The following is a 20,999-nucleotide window of genomic DNA, read 5'->3' as shown; positions in this document are numbered from 1 at the left end:
AACATAATACATTTTATGCTAAACTCAAGAAACAAAGATTTTTGGAGTTCCAAGTAGAGATTCACTACAGAGCTGTAATGTAATCCAGATCGATGGTGCAATCACATATATTGCAGCCTTTAACCATCAAGGACTATTTACTCCCAAGTTTTCTAGTTTACAAAATTTGCAAGACTTAAAGAAAGTATGACATCACTAACACAGAGCTATTAACAATTTTCATATGGGTACTGTGGCATTTGCCAATGGGACAAGTCATGACTTGGATTATTTTAATTACCATTTAAAATACAGACCATGTTCCAAATATGGCAAGGTGCCAAATAGATCAAAAGGACATCAGGCATCGCTATGGTTTAAATGTTTGCTTGTGGTTTTACATTATACTTTAGAGATATAAGTTGAAGACAGACTCTATTCTTCCAAGGCATTCCACAATGACAGGTTTTCTGTCTACTTAGCAATTCTTTAAAGCCGGCCATATTTAATACCTAAGTCAACTGCTAACTGCCTTCAAACTAATGGACAGACTGCAACAATAAACAAGACTATGAAGCAATACCTCTTCTTTCTTATAACACAGATGATAGGTTTCTGCTTTACTCTATAGCTAGTTATGCATAAATTACATCCATAAAATCACAATTTTCAGACTGACAATCAGATAAAATCCAGCACTTAGGCCCACGAAAGCCTTTGCAGAAAATAAAAGAGCTATAGTTAAGTATCTCCAGACAATGTCAAACTCTTTTAACCACCGATCAAAGGGGAATCATATGACACTTAGGTTGCCATGGTCAATCCATCCAAAAAGTCACAACTACTTTATTTCTGGACTGAAAATGTTGTACTTGAATGATGAAGAAATTTGAAATGGCAGTAGTCAAGGTGATTAAAAGGCATAAGCTTACAAAGACATAAAACTAAAAACATCCTATCTTTAACCTTTGTCAGCTCAATATTATATAGTCTGTCAGGATGACATTTCTGATTATAAGTATGTATATACTCTTTAATTCTGTAGGGCAGTGCTTCTCAAACTGCAGCTGGTCCCCCTGAAGCAGCTTAGGGCATTTGTTTGAATTCCAGTTGGGGAGAACAGTGGCCATACCATGGGCAGCAGAGTAAATATCCCAAAAAGTACCATATTTCTATGAGAATGGAAGGCACTGAAGCGGGACAAAAAAAGACCAGAATCATTTCGATGAGAAAAATGTATCATAAAATTAATTTCTAATTCATTTTAACTGGATCTTCAAGAGGAATATTGTTTCTTACCAAACTTAATCCAACCCCATAAGGATTGTAATGACTTACCCAATACCCCAGGGGCACTAGCAAGCAAGTGATGCTTTTCCTTCGCATGGGCGATCATGTGCATTAGAGCCTGGCTTGAACAAAAAAGCTGGCTTCGCTCTGCTGCATTTGCATTGGCCACTGGATTCTGAAGACATAAGTGATCTCTCACTGGCAGGAAGTGGATTGCTCACTGGTAGGAAGTGGATCGCTCACTGACAGGAAGTGGATTGCTGGCTGACAAGTACCCTGGGCCAGTGCATTTCTCTGATAACAGGAACACCGGCCTGGGGTATCAAGTAAGTGATTACAATTCTTTGGCAGTCCCTATTGATTGGGGTTTCTTTCTCCTTTAGATTTGCCCATGTGTGACCACCTTTATAGGGGAATGTAATATGTTTTGTAAACACCTTTGCGAATGTTTGCTCCATTTTTGACTGATTAAAGACTTTACAAGCAAAGTTTGCTACCAAATGGCTTTTGCAAATACATTTAACAAAATAGCATACGTTAAAGGTTCAAAATGCACAATTAAGATTCACAATGCCATAAAAGCCTAATGAAGATTATATTACGACAGGCAAATTTTTATTCACAAAGTTTTCCTCTTTTGTGGATTTTATTACAATTCCACCAATGTATCAGCTTAGCCCCAATGACTCTCTCTTCATATCATGTCTAGACTACTGTAACTCTCTTTTAATTGGCCTTCCCCTCCAGAGACTACCACCAGGCTTATACACCTCAACAACCGCTCCTCCTCTGCCATGCCACTGTGCCGATCCCTACACTGGCTTCCGCTACCTTTCAAAATATAATTCAAATTAATGACCCTGACATTCAAAGCACTCCATAACTCTGCCCCACCCTACATCTCTGATCTCATCTCTATATACTCACCCAACCACTTGCTACGCTCCTCTACTGACCTGCTACTCAACTCTTCTCTCATTACCTCCTCACACACTCACATTCAAGACTTTGCAAGGGCTACTCCCCTCCTCTGGAACTCTCTCCCACAGTCTGTCCGACTTTCTCCCAACCTTTCTGCTTTCAAAAGATCTCTTAAAGGAGAAGGAAAGCTACGGAGGCATTTTATTGCCAATAGATTAGCTGCAATAGTGCAAGCTAGAATGCTATATTTATTCTGCAGAATGTTTTACCATACCTGAGTAAAAGGCTCTAGAAACTCTCTGTTTGTTTAGGATAGGAGCTGCAGTATAAATGTGGTGTGACATCACTTCCTGCCTGAGTCTCTCCCTGCTCTGGGCTCAGATTACAGTAGAGAAGGGAGGGGTGGGGGGAGAGGAGCAAACTGAGCATGCTCTTGCCCAGGGCAATGAGGTTTAAGCTGAAGGCAGGAAGTCTGATACAGAAGCCCATGAGTACACAATAGAAGGAAAGAAATGCAGTATTTATTTTGACAGGGGACTCAGAGCAACACTACTTTGGGGGTTTACTGGTATATTTAGATGGACCTTTCTGATAAGGCTTACTTAGTTTTAACCTTTCCTTCTCCTTTAAAACACACTTATTCAGAGAAGTCTACTTTCGATCTCTTTAACTACCAATGCAATACCACATACAGTACTACATCTCTCACCCACTCAATTCTGATCTTGCCCACTCACACACCTTGTGTCTTATTCCCTTTAGATTGTAAGCTCCTTTGCACAGGGCCTTCCTCACCTTTTGTACCGGTATTGGTTGTGATGTATGTAACTCCATATGTTCTAAGGACAGTATGTAATTTATGTGATTCAGTTGTATAAACACATTTACTTTGCAGCGCTGCGAAATATGCTGGCGCTATATAAATAAATGTTAATAATAATAAATAATAATGATAAGCGTGGATAATGAAGGAGCAATTATGTGAGGCAACAAGTGAGTGGCGGAGCTGCAGAAGGAATGCGGTGGGGCAGAAGGAATGCTGTGGCACAGTAGGAATGCTGTGGCGCAGAAGGAATGCTGTGGCGCAAAAGGAATGCTGTGGTGCAGAAGGAATGCTGTGGCGCAGTAGGGATGCTGTGGCGCAGTAGGGATGCTGTGGCGCAGTAGGGATGCTGTGGGGCAGAAGGATGCTGAGGGGCAGAAGGAATGCTGTGGGCAGTAGGGATGCTGTGGTGCAGAATGAATGCAGTGGCGCAGTAGGGATGCTGTGGTGCAGTAGGAATGCTGTGGTGCAGTAGGATGCTGTGGTGCAGGGATGCTGTGACACAAAAGGAATGCTGTGGCATAGAAGGAATGCTGTGGTAGGAATCCTGTGACACAGAAGGGATGCTGTGGGGCAGTAGGAATGATGTGGCGCAGAAGGGATGCTGTGGGGCAGAAGGATGCTGAGGGGCAGAAGGAATGCTGTGGGCAGTAGGGATGCTGTGGTGCAGAATGAATGCAGTGGCGCAGTAGGGATGCTGTGGTGCAGTAGGAATGCTGTGGTGCAGTAGGATGCTGTGGTGCAGGGATGCTGTGACACAAAAGGAATGCTGTGGCATAGAAGGAATGCTGTGGTAGGAATCCTGTGACACAGAAGGGATGCTGTGGGGCAGTAGGAATGATGTGGCGCAGAAGGGATGCTGTGGGGCAGAAGGATGCTGAGGGGCAGAAGGAATGCTGTAGGCAGTAGGGATGCTGTGGGGCAGAAAGAATGCTGGGGGGCTTACCATTCTGAAAGTACCTGGTGCCATAGCCCGGCCTCTGCCTCTCATTTGTTCTGGGCCTCTCATAGGTGTCATAGTAGTTGTAGTAGGGGTTATCATCAGAGTACTTGAGGGGGTTATAGGGGTCGTCCCCCTGCATTCCCTCCACTCGCCCCGTGCCGTTGACTCTCCTGTGAGACTGCTGTCCGCCCTGACGCCTCTCTGGCGCGGCACCTGAGTTCCTGTGTCTCCCGGCGGCATCTCCCGGGTTTCTTTGCCTTGTCGGCTGGAACCACAAGCGAGAGGTGACGGCTTCCCGCGCTGCCGGGTTGATGCTCGCAGTCTGCTGCTGCGCCTCCGCACTTGGGGTTACGGGTCTGGGAGGTTGGGGTCGGTGTGCGCCGTTGCCCTGGGAAACGCTGCTGTTGTGGCGGCTGCTGAGCAGGAGAACCGGACTGTGGGGCGCGCTGCCCTCCTGCTCCCTGCGCCTGGCCGGCTGGTACTCGGAGCCGTGGCTGAGCAGACTGTACACCCTGCCGTTATTGTGCCACTGCAGTCTCTGTCTCCACATGGAGCTCGGCCCAGGGGGGCTCCTCTGCTGCTGACAGTGAATACACTGCAAGTACAGGACCAGCTGCAACACAAACACGTTCCCCAGCGCGCGGCCCATCTCCTTCTTCTTCCTCAGTGTCGGCTGATGTGGACTGAGGGGCTGCTGCTTATGTGTGACACGATACAGACTGGGCTGCACTCAGGTGCCCGACACTCTCATCTCTCTGCGCCTGGGCTGGGACTCTGGGAGTGATTAGGGGGGAGGGAGGAGGGGGGGGGGAGTTTTTAAAGTTTCTGGCACGTTTTTAAAAACGTTATACAAAGTTTGCTGGCGGGCTGCCCCCACTGTTATTTGTTCACGTAATGTGATTGAGAACGTGCAGCTCCACATATCTTCCCAATGTGTCTGTACTGAGAGTCTATTGAGTTGCGCCTGTGTTGCACGGGGAGCCATGGAATAATGGGCCGACCCCTTTACTGCAGCGGGGTCACTCCGGGGCCGAACACACTCACAGCCAGGGAACTGCACCCGCACTCACTCACTGACCCCAACCGTGTGTGAGAGAAAGCGATATAATCCCCTAACGATGCGCAAGAAAAGGAAGAATTTGTTCAAAGTGATGTCCGACTCCTCACCCACATCCCATTCCACTAATCACCCAAACTCTCCTGTTCTCTCCTGCCCCATGTCACTCACACTTGCCGCCTGCCTGCTATAAATCATGCCAATGTTATTACTGATAACTGAGTAGAAAAAACTATAGGAAAGCAGATATTTTTTCAGAAATGGTGGCAACCCTAATGCCAGCCCCTCACCCAGCTCCATGCCAGCTCCTCATTCTGCCCCATGCCAGCCCCTCACACAGCCAACTATGACATTTCATCAACCATTTCATTGCAGCTCCTCACACAGACCCCCATGCCAACCCCTTACCCAGACCCTTATGCCAGTTCATCACCCAAACCCCCGTGCAAGTTCCTTATTCTGCTCCATTCCAGCTCCTCACACAGACCCCCATGCCAGCCCCTCATCCAGACTCTCACACCGGTTCATCTAGACCCCCATGCCAGCCCCTCATCCAGACTCTCATTCCAGCTCCTCATCCAGACTCCCATTCCAGCTCCTCATCTAGACTCTCATGCCAGCTCCTCATCTAGACTCTCATGCCAGCTCCTCATATAGACTCTCATGCCAGCTCCTCATCTAGACTCTCATGCCAGCTCCACATCTAGACTCTCATGCCAGCTCCTCATCTAGACTCTCGTGCCAGCTCCTCATCTAGACTCTTATGCCAGCTCCTCATCTAGATTCTTATGCCAGCTCCTCATCTAGACTCTCATGCCAGCTCCTCATTTAGACTCTCATGCCAGCTCCTCATCTAGACTCGTATGCCAGCTCCTCATCTAGATTCTTATGCCAGCTCCTCATCTAGACTCTCATGTTAGCTCCTCATATAGACACTCATGCCAGCTCCTCATCTAGATTCTTATGCCAGCTCCTCATATAGCCTCTCATGCCAGCTCCTCATCTAGATTCTTATGCCAGCTCCTCATCTAGACTCTCATGTCAGCTCCTCATGTGGCCACCCATGGCAGTTCCTCAACCAGACCCCCATGCCAACTCTTCACCCACCCCCATGTCAATTACACATTTAATACCCCAGAAAATATGGCATGATAAATACAGTGGACCTTGCAGGATAAATATAGTGCTAGTTGTATGTGTAATGCTACACAATAAATATACTGTGCCAAAACCATGTATCCATAATACCCTAAAAAAACATGACCAAGTGTCAGCTCTGTGTATAATATACTATTAATGCAAGGAAGCATAAATGTGAAATCCAACACAGGATATAGGATATGGTTCAGGATTTGACAGGCATTTAAAAGTTACCATGCAAATTAGGGACTACATTTGGTTAGATATTTGGCTGAATCTTTTCTGCTATCATTGGGGTATAGATGTGCAAGGAGAGCAGGAAATTACATCTCTCCTGTGTCAAAGGGGGTGCTGGTGATCCGTATGTGTCCCATATAAGTGGAATTCACTCAATGCAATATGTTAAATCCTGTTATTTTTGTAACCTTGATGTTCTGGATGTTCTGTACTTGCAAACCCTCCTCTAGATCATGTTACCCAAACCCTTACTCAGGTGTACAGGAGGAGCACACAAGGCAGCAATATACTGCAATCATTGGTCAGTTTAGTATGGAACTACGGGCAATGCAAGCTCTCACTTGCCAGCACATCTCTGTTCCTGTAACATTGTGACAGCCATATTTATAATCCACCTTAATCAAAATAGCACTGTAATTACTTCTCCAGCACAGTCCTATTATTTCCTGTGGGAGGATGAAATACCTCTTTTTGGCAAACACATTGGTCAGTGTATAAACAAGCAGTGATAATGTGGCTGAAGTCATTGAGAAAACATTTACAGTAAATAAGATTTTAGCAATATTTTCTTACATTGGTAACATATCCATTTGTATGGGTCATTGAACCACTGATCTTTACACACACACACACATGCAAAAAACATAGATGGGAACACAAAAGGGCAGATTTATAAAGGGTTGAATTGAAAATTCGAAATTTGAATTTTCAAGGTTTTTTTATGACCAAAACTGTCAAATTCAAGTAGGGAATTGTTCAAATTCGATTTGAGTTTTTCAAAAATTCGATTTTCGAGATTTATCATACTCTGGCCCTCAAATTCAACAATTTGGCACCTAAAACCCGCCAAATTGCTGTTTTAATCAATGGGAGAAATCCTGGGATCAATTTGGAGTTGTTTGCAGTCTTTTTAGAACTCGAATAATAACAAATATAAAAACAAACAAATACAAAAAGTATTGTAGAAGTGATACCTATATTGGCTAACAATAAAAATACATTGCAAGCATTCGGAGCACCAAGGCCCCTTTGTCGGGCTCCGAAAGCTTGCAATGTATTTTTATTGTTAGCCAATATAGGTATCACTTCTACAATACTTTCTGTATTTGTTTGTTTTTTAATTTGTTATTTTTGCTACTGGCTAACACGGTACCACAGTTTTTGTTTTGTGCTAAAACTCGAATAGAATTCGATTCAATATTTCAGGGGTCGATCCTATTCACCTAAGTATAACAAATTCGATTTTTTTAAAATAAATTTCCATTGGTAAAATTTTTTGGGAGTTTATGAAAGTTTTTAAAAACTCACATGAATTTGAAAATCGACCTTTGATAAAAGTGCCTCTAAAAGTAAAAATACTTCTTTGCCACTTTATATAGAGAGCCCTGAATTTGTGAATTTGAGGTCTGCAGTGTCAGATACTCCCAGATTAAAGTATATTAAAATACATTTTGGTTTTGTGAAAATCTTGAACTTTCAACTTTCCCAAATTTTTTAAGGATCACCAACAGGATCAATTGGGCCAGCAGAACACTGGGAAAGAATCCAGTGGACCTCTGCCCTCATTGGCCCCACTGACCCAAAAGTAAAAGGGGAGAGATGTGGAATTGGGGCATGGGGTTCTCAACGAGGAGCTGGCATGGGGCAGGATGAAGAGCTGGCATGGGGGTCTGGGGGCAGGAGCTCACTCTTTTGGTCTGGGGCCCCTGAGGTGGCAGCCTCGGTGGGCTCTGGACACACCAGCCCAACGCTGGTCACCAGTATTTATACCCCTGGTGGCATTGCCAGGGTGTGGCGGGGGCGTGACTTGGACATAACCAGTAATCACCCTTAGTTAGATCCCAGGAGGTTGACTCCTCTGCATTTCATGTTTTGTACTATGACTATGAATTTAAATGTCTGAGAGGGAGTTTCTTTCATGTATTTCGAAATTTGTCCATTTTTGTTGCTTCATTCGTTAGAAATGTATCTGCCCCTGAAGGAGCTTCGGGCGACTTCAGAAAACTAATCACTGCGAGCGCCATCCCGCTGGCGATTTCTCATTATAGTTGGCGAAGGTAGGGGAAGGCAGATCGGGGAGATTGTCACCCTGAAGAAGAGGTGATTAGTCGCTTGGCGTCTAAATCTCCACGAATCTGCTCGTGTGCCCTTACCCTAAAAGGACCACAAATAAAAAATTTAAAATGCAAGAAAACTTAAAATCAAGGTTTTATTGTAAATGTACAGTATATGTAGAGGAACCATAGTCTCCACCAAAGAAAGCAGAAAGGAATGATGTCCTCAGGAGACACTCCTCAGTGTAGAGACTGCGCTTATGTTCAGAAATAGGGAGAACTTAAAAGGAGCACCACTGTGGGGGCCTGGCATTCTGGGTCTGGTGTAGTGATTACTACCACCATGTGCAACACCCAGCCTATGCACATGTCATAAACAAGTGAATCTATGAAACAATGTACTGTGAACATCTGTTGAGATAAACTTGATGTTAATAACCTATTTGTGAATTGAGTGACAAGTCTGTGTGTACTATTACTACAACAAGGAGTAGCAGAGAGTAGCAACTAGGCTTGGGTGAATTTGACACCCGTTTTGTCAAAAATTAAAGTCTATGGGCGTCATTTCCACGGTGAAACAAGGCGAAAAAATTCACCCATCCATAGTAGCAACTTGCCAGACCGGGTTAAAATAGGGGGTAACCTGCTGGTGTTCTTGGAAAGTAGCAGGAGTCATAAGCAGTAAGTAAAATAAATGCAAGTTTGCACTCTGAAGACTTATCCTTCTATGAGGTGTTTTATAAAGTACATTGAAGTGTACCTTAGTGTTCTTAGTACAATTGAAAAGTGCATAGTATGGGCCTGTGTGTGCTTTTCTCAAGCACAATAACAGTTTGACTTCATTACTATGCTAAAGGCAGTTCCAACTGTTGGTGCCAAGTCATCGGTAGATCAACAAGTGAGGGTGAACTACAGTTTAGCAATACAATCCTTAATGAATCTTTGTTACAGTGACGTCTTAGAGAAATAAATTCGTACAAAACATATTTTTTTTTTCATTTGAGCCTTCCCAGAGGATGAGTCAGATTTCCCTGTCAATAATCTCCTGGAACATAATTAAACCATTGAAATTTTGTACCATCGCAAGGCCCTCCGGTCAGAGTTTACAACAACAAATATTGAGTTTCAGAGTTGTCTGTGTACAAAGCAAGTACACAACTGAAGCCAAGAATCATATTGTTTGGCTGTGATTGGGGGGATTTACAAGCGTAATCCTTAGCTCTTCAATAAAAGAGAAATTGTCTTTTTTATAAGGAGAAAAATACAAAAAATTGCTCAGTTGAGGGAACACTATTATAACACAGTGGGGGTCTTTCCTAAAGTTCTCGCAGTGCATATTTATTTGCAAATGGTTTTATTGCCCATGTTTTTTCCTGAATGCTAAAATATTGCACTGCTTTACCCGTCTTTCTGTTTTTTGCGAATTCGCATTGAGAATACATTTTCAAAAATGGCTTGCAAATGAGACTGGTGTTTGCGTGAGTGCGCACTGTGCGAGGTTTTTATGCACAAAAATAGTGTTGACAGTAACTTAAATTCTCAATTTCCTTGCGAATATTTTCTCCGCCACCAAAGTTGTGGCGTAATTCACGCGCAGAGTGTGCACATAATGTTCGTAATTTTTTTCATATTTAAAAAGCTCTTATAGACATTCAGCTTTATAAATGTAACCATGTACAGGGCAAATATATTGTGTGAACCAATCTGCCCTGTGCAAAGTTTATAAATGAGCTCCAGTGGGTTTCATTTACTGGTGTATGAAATAAGAACAAGCACACCAACATTGCAGGAACATTAAATTGCAAACTTATTTAACCTGACATGTTTTGTAAGCTACTACACATTATTTACACGCTTATACAATCACGTACATGAAACACGTAAGGCTATGATTGTCATTAAATGTTCCAGACCTATTCTTACTGGTAATAGCACTTGTGCTTCACAGGATGGAAAGCAAAAATAGGTAGTGGCCTGTTCCACGCATGGGGTGCAAGGTACTCATGTGCATAAGCCTCCATTTTACCTGCAGTGGCCAAAAAAACATGATATGATGTATGCTGATATAACATATTAATTATATGAGCAACAAATGCACAAAAACCTTTTATGGACCATCTATAAGGACTAGTTTTGTTCAGCCTCGGACTGAGGGGTCCACCAGGGCTGCTGCCTGTCCCCTCCCCTTCATTTGTGCACAAGCACAAATTTTCATCATCAGGTTGGAAGCACTGTTGATCGGAGCATGGGAAATTTAAAAAAAACTATTGTATCTCATGATCAGCCCCAGAGCTTCCGAACCAATGTGGGCGTGGTTGAGCATTATGCCGCTCCCTATAATCCTGCTGCCCTAGGCCCGGGCCTTGGTGGCCTTTCCACAAATCCGTGCCTGGTGTTCCCTCAGCTTCTCTCTGCCTAATGAATATTAATAAGGTGACGAGAAGGGGATGCACTAAAATCAACACCACATTTAAAAGAACGGCTACCGCTTGTGTGAGGCTACACAGAGCCAAGTGAAGTGGAGATCAGCTTCAAAATGCAATTTTTCAGGCCAATCTCTGCTCCACTCTGTGTAACCACACACAGTCGTATACTGTTATTTTAAATACGGAAACAATGTGGGTTTTTTTTAAGGTTGTGAGTTTCAATCTGGCATCTGTTACCCATTAATAGCAGGCCTTCCCATCTAAACAATACGAATGTGCTATGTCCTATTTCATTCTACTTAGCAGCCAAAATGTGTAGCTGCAATCTGCGGACCCCAAAATAACAGGCTTGCCCATCTGACCAATAAGAGGAGATCATTCCATACTATTGGAGAACTACTCAGCAGCCCATTGTGGTAAAGGACAAAAATGAACCAAGGGGTTTTAAAAGGTGATAACCTTCAATCCACCATCTGGTGGTCTTAAATTAATTGGCCTGTCCATTGTGACGTGCCATTCCATACTATAATAGTATAAATCATATAGAGAGAGAAAGTGAGAGAGAGAGAGAGAGAGCGCGCGAGAGAGAGCTACAGTATATAGGATATATGTGTGTCCCTAATGAGCTGTGTTGTTTGTTATTTATAACAAGATGCTGTGGGAATGTTAATAAAGGATTGTGTCTAAGTGAGGGAATGGAATGTTGGCAGGGGAATGTTATATTCATCTGGTTCTTATGTTCTGTCCTACACATTCTAACCCTTATTGACAGGTTTCCTAGAAAGTTTGCAGGTTGCCAGGCTTCAAGGGGAAATCTCTATGTACACCATATATCACTAACTTTTACAAATATGTGAATTCTGCATCAGTACATGTAATTTGGGTCATTTTAAAGTGAATATGCACATTTGTCTTCAACAGAGTGTGCTTTACCTTTAAATACATGGACTGCAATACTCAACTATAAAAGATAACATTGCCACATGCTTACTCACTATATTCCCACACATACAGTACCTGGCCGATTATGGTTTTACTTTCTACAGTATGTATTTTCAAAATACTCTACTGGAAGCCCTCTGATACTCATACTTAAGTAATAGAAAGTGAGGTGTTCCCTAAAGATGTCAGAATACTACTGTTTCTTATTTCTGAAAATTGACATCTGCCCAAGCAAGATGCTCTGTTTCACCTCTTCACTGTCACAGGCCATAACAAAGCCCTTTACATACCACCTGCATTAAAGGACATATACATCCTACATTTTCTTACCATGTACTGTATATATAAGTTGGGCATATCTTCCCCACACAAGCCATCATTTGTACTGCATATTTCACCTCTAACAGCGCCATCACATTTTCCTAAAACAAATTGCAGCTTTTACCCGTCCGCCATTTTCACTCTGATACATCATCGGTAAGACTGACATCTGCAAACAGGACATCTATGCTGTAAAGTTCATGCAATGCAGAATGCAGGTTTACACAGGCACAAAATACTTTGACAAAAAGTTCTGCTGGGTTGAGCACTGTAATGGTTAAGCTGAGCTCAGGAGAGATGGTTAGGAGAAAAAAAGTATCAGACAGCTAGTTTCTATGGGAACCAGAAATGCAATGTCTACATTGGCTGTTAGACTGGAGGGTGAGTTTTGTAATTTGAACTGAGAAGAACTGAGCATGCTCATGAGCCAACAGCCAAAGTAAATTTCTGAGGGTGGGGGCAAAGTGGAGGAGAAGGAATTCTAAGTGACTTACTATTAACCTTTTAACAACCAGAGTGGCAGTTATCTAAAGATTTCAAAGAGGGTGTTCGCTGATTCAATTTTTGTGTCAGGGGTTTACATGTCCTTTAAGCCTATAAAAAAATAGCTCATGGCTGCAGGCCAAGTATGTTTATAAAAGCTGCAACACAAGTGTAGAGTGTAGATTAGATCCTGTGTATTATAAATACTAACATTTATCATCAAATCTTCACTAAAAACCCTAATTAAAATATAATAGAATTTCAGAAATCAGTGCTTTTTATAATCACAGAGCACTGATATCTAATAGCAGAAATTACGATTGTGCAGATGACTTTTAGCCCTTACCCATTCATATATATATATATATATATATATATATATATATATATATATATATATATATATATACTGTATATATATATATATATATATATATATATATATATATATATATATATATATATATATATATATATATATATATATATATATACAGAACCAAAAGGGTCTCTCACACACCTTTAACCCGTTCTTAACAGGGTGCTGCTGTAGTATCGAATATTCACATGTCCTTGGTTGTTAGCAGCGCACACAGGATTTTTTTTTTAAATTATTTATTATCAAAAATCTATATATATGAAATTATTGTATAAGCCATACTACTTTAATATCTCTAAAACACATACATAAGTTTGAACCACCTATTACTATCATAAGGGATCTATTTATCATGCTGTGTAAAAAAAACATTACCAGTGATGTTGATCATAGCAACCAATCAGTAAATCTATTTCAATAGTTAGCAAACAAAAGCAAAGATCTGATTGACTGCTATGAGCAACATCACTGGTAATGTTTTTCTCCACTTTTTACACAGCATGATAAATAGACCCCTAAATTGGCAATCTCATCTTATTTTCAGTTGTGTCCCGGAATCTCACCCTATACTGCCTTGTTGCTGGGCCCTCCTGGCACTGTTTTAGGGCTCCTAAGAGAGACCAGCTCCAAAGTTTTGGAACTCTATAAATAAAATAACCAGGTGATCAAGTAAGCATCTTTCAGTGATTGTCACCAGTTACCTGTAAACACTTGAGTTTATGTACTGGGAGTTTAGCAGTGTCATACTAACAAATATAAATGTTAAAGCAACATCAAGATGCTAAAATAAGAAACACTTTCTCCCAGCATCCCAGAAAATCAACATACAAATTCCTGTCTCGTGGTTTGTTTAGATTCCATTTAAGAACCTTTTTTTTCTCTCCCAGGCAGGTGGCAGTGGGAATCATCTCGCGGAAGCATAGTTATGTATAATGAACAATAATGCTCTTTCCACTAAAACAAGTTGTTTCTTCACTCCGTTGCCTATGTGCCCTCACTCTGTTTGCAGAAGGGAGTTCCCTGTTTAGGAAGAACTACAATTCTATGTTTGTGGGCCCAGGGCAAACACTTTATTCCTGTTTACGTCTGGCTTCCTTGTAAAAAGGCAGAGTAAAGAAGATAGGGAAAAAATGGCTAATAAATGTCTACTTTAGGTGAGGTTCAGTCAGTCATTTTTTTTTGGTTCAACCAGAGTTGACAGTGCTTTAAATACTGATGCCTCCACCACATTCAAGCATCATCTGTTAAGTCTATTCATTGCTTTATTTAGAAAATATAATTATTCTGTTGAGTTAATTCTAGTAAGCACTACAGATGATATGAACAGCCCACCCTCACATCCATCACCAAAAATTGAACATATTCTTTGTATATCTGGCACTATAATATCATGTTCTTCAAATAATGTCTATAACATATCCATTTTTTTTCAACATGAGGCTAAGATGATGCTCTGCTTTATAAAAGCAATGGCTCCCTCTACTGTATGTTGTGCTAACTTACATTTTCAGGTCAGTCTTACCAATCTTCATTCTAAAAGCTCAGAATAGTAAATGTGTGGCAGCACATGGGAATAAACCAATGCATTCTTTATCATAATGAAAAATATATATTAGGTGGAGAAAGTAGCAAAGAGAAACACAAAATAAACTGTTTTTAAATACAAACAACTGTAAGAATATTAATAAGAAATCACTGGGTTCTAGGGCATACATGCTCAGAACTTTCTACAATTAAAATACATTTTTATAAAATTAATCCTTATTGGAGGCAAAGCATTCTTATTGGGTTTATTTCATGTTTAAATTATATTTTAGTACATTCCTAGCCAAAATTAAAAATCAGAAAACCTCTTAGGGTCAGGGCACACGCTCAAATTCAGGCAGATAAATTGCCAGGCAAAAAATCTCCTCTTCTTCGGGGCGACTAATCTACCCGAACTGCCTCCCGCCGGCTAGAATGTAAATCGCCGGCGGGGTGGCATTCGGAGCGCTTCATTTTCCGAAGTCGCCCGAAGTTGTCGAGTGCCACCCCGCCGGCAATTTACATTCTAGACAGCGGGAGGCAGTTCAGGGATTAGTCACCCTGAAGAAGAAGAGATTTGTCACCAGGCGATTAATCTCCCCGAATCTGAGCGTGTGCCCTGACCCTAAAAGCCCAAATTAAAAAATGTCCAATAGGATCATCACAGCACTGACTTCTATAGGACATTGGCAACTTTTACCTGGTGAATCTTTGTATCAGAGGTTTTCAAGATTTTTTAACTTAATAAATCTAAATTTCTTAAGAAATATAGGAAAAGCACAAATTTTTAGAGATTCGTGAAAAAAAAAAAAGAAATTCAAATGTTACTAAATAGGCCCCATAGAGATCCAAATTATGAAAGATAATAGGATAATAGGTCCCATACCTGTACTATTATTTTATGCATAGCACAGGTACACTTGTTTTTAATCATTCCGTTATGTTTTTGGGGAAGTTTTTTTGAAACTTCTAGATTCCCAGTCATAATACTGAATAATACAAATTATGACAGTAAAGAATAATTCTTTAGTACTTTTGCCTTAATGTACGTGATTTTATTTGATACAAGCACCCTTTTATATGTTTATATGTCAATCTCCTCCGTAGTAAATGCTTTACAAGTTAAGTGAAAACAAAACAATTGGATCTGTTTGCTTGAAATCATCATGTTGTTTTGTAAGGAAGTCAAATACACAAACCTCCAGCTGCAGTGAAATAGAACTTACATCTTCAGCCATTGATTGCGCATATTCAGCACATGAACAGGGAAATAGCTTGTTTGTTTTAGTAAAATGAAAAATAAAAACCTATTAAAAGAGGGGGGGCACAATATTGCAATCAACGTAGTTGCACCTTGGGAAATGGACTGTTCAGGTTGCACATTGGATCTGGTGTCAGATTAAGAATCTGGTACAGAGTGCAGTGCTGTCAGGCAAGGTTCAGCTCTTTGTTCACTATTCTAGAAGTAGAAAGTACTGCACTCCAGGGTGCAACCCATGAGATATAGTGGAAAAAACAAAGAACTTTGCACTCCTTTTTTGCACTTTGCATGTTGCCTCATGTTAAATGAGTAGGGATGAACAAACTTTTTCATCCAGTACAGTTTTGTGGTGAAATCAAGGTTTCGCCAGTAGTGTTTTTTTTAAAAAAAAAAATCTGTGGTAGAATTTTGCCATGTTTTGCCCAAAAAAAGCCTGTCATTATCTGAAAAAATGTCGATCAAAGGGAGCAGAAAGCCTATGCGAAACCTGGCACACCATGTGGCCAGCCTTGAGAAATGCCTTAACTACTTGTAAGCTTGCCTTTTTGTTGACTCTAATGCATCTCATACATTTTTCAGCAAAAGAAAACTGGTCAATTTCGCTCATCACAGCCTTTAAAGGGCGTGTAAAGCCAAAAAAATAAAATCCCATTTTTACTTTCTTTAATGAAAAATAAACCTATCTCCAATATACTTTAATTAAAAAATGTGTATCGTTTTTATAAGAAACCTGACTGTATGCAGTGAAATTCTCCCTTCATTTACTACTGTGGATAGGAATTGTCTGGGGGGGGGGCTAGGATGGGAGGGGGATGGGAGGGGGATGATATCACTCCAACTTGCAGTACAGCAGTAAAGAGTGACTAAAGTTTATCAGAGCACAAGTCACATGACTTGGGGCAGCTGGGAAACTGACAATATGTCTAGCCCCATGTCAGATTTCAGTGCAGAAGTCTGCTGGAGCAACACTAATAACTTATGCATTTTGAAAAAAAACATGTTTTCCCATGACAGTAACCTGACTGTATGCAGTGAAATTCTCCCTTCATTTACTGCTGTGGATAGGAATTGTCAGACGGTCCCTAACTGCTGAGCAGGGAAACAATCATACTTATGAACAGCAGGGGGAGCCCCCGCCTTACTTACCAGCCATGCAGAACTCAAGCAGCTTTGTTTATGACGATCCCTAAGCAGCCCAGACCACACTGAGCATGTGCACTTAGTCTTAGTCTTGCAAAGATGTTTAACAAAGTTATAAGATGGTGACCCCCTGTAGCCAACTTTGAAAGCATAAATTATTTGTTTGATTAGGCTTGTGGTGCAGTAAGTTCATGTTTATATTTAGTATACAAAATACAGCATTTCTAGCCTTATTCTATTTTAGACTATACATGCCCTTTAAGTCTGGTGTCTGAGACATAGGAGATTAACGGAGGCACAAACATCTCCTGTGCTGTACCTGTTGTTAACCCTTGATGTACCACCAACCTTATGTGTGGGGGAAACCTTCAGTGAAACACAATGCAAAGAGTTGTAGTTCGGTTTTCAATTAAGCAGCAGCACATTTACAGGGCTCAATCTCCCAGCTTTTCATATGACACTTCCCATAACAGCACACTGCCAGGGGACACACACTCACAGGCACCCCTCTTGGGCCCTGGCCAGCTCATTCTCTAGATCGGCCTCTCCACTTAAGCCCTGGCTGGCGGTATTCCCACTGGGAACCCTATGCCCACTAACTCCTAGTTGGGGCCATAGCTGCCCATGCTAGTTACCTCTCTCACTTACACTCCCTAGAGCATACTATTACACCACTAGGCCTCACACTACCTAGGCTCATTCCTACTTCCAGAAGATGACTTAACTACTGCATGGTCATGGAACAAGGTTACATCTAATATCCTCATATTTTCCAACAAGGGGTACTTTATTTATTCTAATACACAAATTTAGTGAGTCATGTGACAAAAATGACATAACTAAGCTCTGTTTATAACTGATGACATCACTAAGAGCTGTTTCTAAGGATATAATTTACAGGCTATTCATGGCTTTTGTGTATTATATATATATATATATATATATATATATATATATATATATATATATATATATATATATATATATATATATATATATCTATATATTACACAAAAGCCATAAATATCTTGTAAATTATATCCTTATAAACGGTGAGTTCTGATGTCATCAGTTATAAACGGTAAGTGTCACATGACTCACTGAAAGTTGTGTATTATAATAAATAAAGTACCCCTTGTTGGAAAATATGAGGATATTAGAAGTTACCTTGAAGTTCCGTGACCTGTTTTTATATGGACACGTAACTCCTCGGTAACTTATAATATCCTTATAATTTACAAGAGGGGGTACTTTATTCACTATATTTGATATGATGTCACAGTCACATGATGTGGGTGCAATCTATTTAATTGCCACTTTTTTATGTATTTGTACCTTAAATATATATACAATATATAATCAATAGATTTTCTGCATACAGTATAAATAACATAATACATAATGTAATAAGTTATAGGTATGTATAAAAAAGAAAATTTCTAAAATCTGGATTTTACAGATCTGCCACTATACTGAAAATAGAACCTTATGTTTTATTATCTGTAGCAAAAGATTTAAAATGTGCTGGGTCTCTGAAGATGTACAGGGGTTTGCTGCTTGCCATTAACCTCATTTAAACTTGTGAGCTATTGGCTTCTGTTTAACATATATATAATTTATGCCATGACATCTGCTAAACGCATTGATAAAAAAAAATAGAACATAACATGTAAAATTTTATGATCCATAAAATAGTTTAACATAAATATGCCTTGATTTTTAAATATCCTTTAAATCAGTTACATTATTCCCAAGGCATTTCTTTAAAGTTAGAAATAGACCAGATCTGGTTGTGACAAGTCTTCCCTCTAAGAGAACAGTTCTATTTCTGTAATATATTTCTCCAGAATTTCTTAAGGAAAATGGTAATATTTCAGACAGACATGGAATATAAATTTATACAGCGTCTCAGAAAAGTTATACCTGAGATAATAGAGATCAGATGTTTGGATAACTGTGTCATGGAAAAAGAATACGTTGTACGGATGACTATGTAAGTAAGGAATGGAAATCATTTGTGTTAAGCATTAACCGCTTCTTAACAATACTGTTAGAAATCCCATTTTTAATTGTGTCGTTTTAAATGTAAACAATTACAGAATTTAACATTTGACTTCCATCTGGTACATTCCACAATTTTTCCGTTAGATCTAAGATCACAGTGCTTCCTACTTTTGCTGGAAACTAGTTTGGCATTGTCAGAGGAGTAGATATCTAAAGAAGTGCTGTCCAACTTTTCTCAAGTAAAGGCCAAATTGTCCCATACTGTATATTCTATAACTTCAAATCTTGATGCCATAAAGGAGTCTATAGAAGCTATAGAATAGTTTCCGCAATATAATCCCTTGGCCTCCAGTCTTCCAGTTCTACAGTCATGACTTACAATGATAGAGGGAATGATATAAAAGAAACTACTATAATATGAAAGCTATAAAATTAGCACCCGCTCTTCCCTGTAATAAAGCAGATCATTTTGCACCTACTGTCAGTGAGCAAGTTGCTTCTATTAATGTTAAGTGCTTAAGGTGCACCTGCCATGAACCATAAAAAAGGGCATTAATTCAAGTGATAAAACCATCATTTATAGGTCCCTGGTAAGGCCTGATCTTGAGTATGCAGAACAGTTTTGGGCTCCGGTGCTTATGAGGGATGTTAATGAGCTGGAGAGAGTGCAACTAAACTGGTAAAAGGAATGAAGGATTTAAATTATGAAGGTAGATAATTTAAAATGTTGTCCAACTTTTCTCACATATTGGCCAATTTGTCCAATATATTCTATGACTTAAAATCTTGATGCCAAAAAAGTCTATAGAGGCCATAGAATAGTTGGGCCAGTATAATTCTGTGTCCTCCAGTCTTTCAATTCCAAAGCCATGATCTAGATTCTAGAACAATAAACCCCCCACCAGTGGCTCCCAAGCAACATGTTGCTCATCAACCCCTTGCCTGTTGTTCCCAAAAGCCAATGCCTATTTTTGAATTCTAGGCTTGGAGGCAAGTTTAAATTGCATGTACTGTCAAACAGAGACACTTATAGGCTACCAGCCCATATAGGGGCTACCAACAACCAATTACAGCCCATACTTGGCATCCACAGGAACATTTTGAATACTTATGTTGTTCTCCAACTTTTTTATACATTGGATTGTGGCTCACGGGTAAAAGAAGGTTGTAGACCTCTGATCTAGAAAAACAGGGGGAATGGTGGAAAATAGACTACTGTAAAATGAAAGCTATAAAATTAGCACCTGTCCTTCCCTGTAATGAAGCTGATTTTTTTGTACATTATTAAAGGGGTGGTTCACCTTTAAGGTAACTTTTATTATATTATAGAATGGCCAATGCTAAGCAAAATTGTAATTGGTTTTCATTATTTATTTTTTATAGTTTTATAGTTATTTGCCTTTTCATCTGACTCTTTGCAGCTTTCAAATGGGCGTAGCTGACTCCCTTCTAAAAAAAAAACAACAAATGTTCTGTAAGGCTTCAAATGTATTGTTATTGTTACTTTTTGTTACTGATCCTTTTAATCAGGCCTCTCCTATTCATATTCCAATCTCTTATTCAAATCAATGCATGGTTGCTAGGGTAATTTGGACCAGACTAGTTTTTTTTGGACTAGTTACCAGATTGCTTGTGATGCAAATTGAAGAGCTGCTGAATAAAGAGCTAAATAACTCAAAAACCTTCAATAATAAAAAATGAAAACCAATTGCAAAATTAGAATATCACTAAAAGTGATACATCATACTAAAAGTTATTTCAAAGGTGAACAACGCTGATAATAATAACAATGATAATAATGAGCCTCTCAGTGCAAAGGAGACTAACACCTGGCATGAACCAGACTACCTTTTCACATGTCTTTGGGAAGTTGATGGGTTGGTACACAGCCATACTCTACCTATGTAACATTTTGTCACAGGTGCAATTTACACACCATTTACAATCCCGCACAAAACTTGTTGTTAATTTAGTTTTTAAGCACAGTAATGGTGGCATTCTAGAGAGACCAAGTTTGAGAAAGCTAGTTTATAGCACTTTTTCCCTATTAATGTAAATGAGCCCCATTTACTGCA

General features: G+C 40.1%; 1 protein-coding gene across 2 annotated transcripts in view; it reads right to left on the bottom strand.

Moving 5' to 3' along the window:
* lox.S (lysyl oxidase S homeolog) overlaps positions 1-4,734 on the bottom strand; it is a 28,807-nt gene extending 24,073 nt beyond the window's left edge. The window contains exon 1 of one of the 2 annotated variants that reach the window (XM_018244295.2): positions 3,960-4,734. In XM_018244295.2, coding sequence (XP_018099784.1) covers positions 3,960-4,605 — 646 coding nt within the window. In that variant the 5' untranslated portion in view covers positions 4,606-4,734. Of the gene's footprint in view, positions 1-1,317; positions 1,455-3,959 lie in introns of those variants that run through there. The other variant, XM_041580426.1, reaches the window with a different exon arrangement.
* Positions 4,735-20,999: the final 16,265 nt, after the last annotated feature.

This window comes from Xenopus laevis, chromosome 1S, assembly GCF_017654675.1.
Source record: "Xenopus laevis strain J_2021 chromosome 1S, Xenopus_laevis_v10.1, whole genome shotgun sequence".
Lineage (NCBI taxonomy): Eukaryota > Metazoa > Chordata > Amphibia > Anura > Pipidae > Xenopus > Xenopus laevis.
This window is presented reverse-complemented; position numbering and strand designations above follow the sequence as displayed.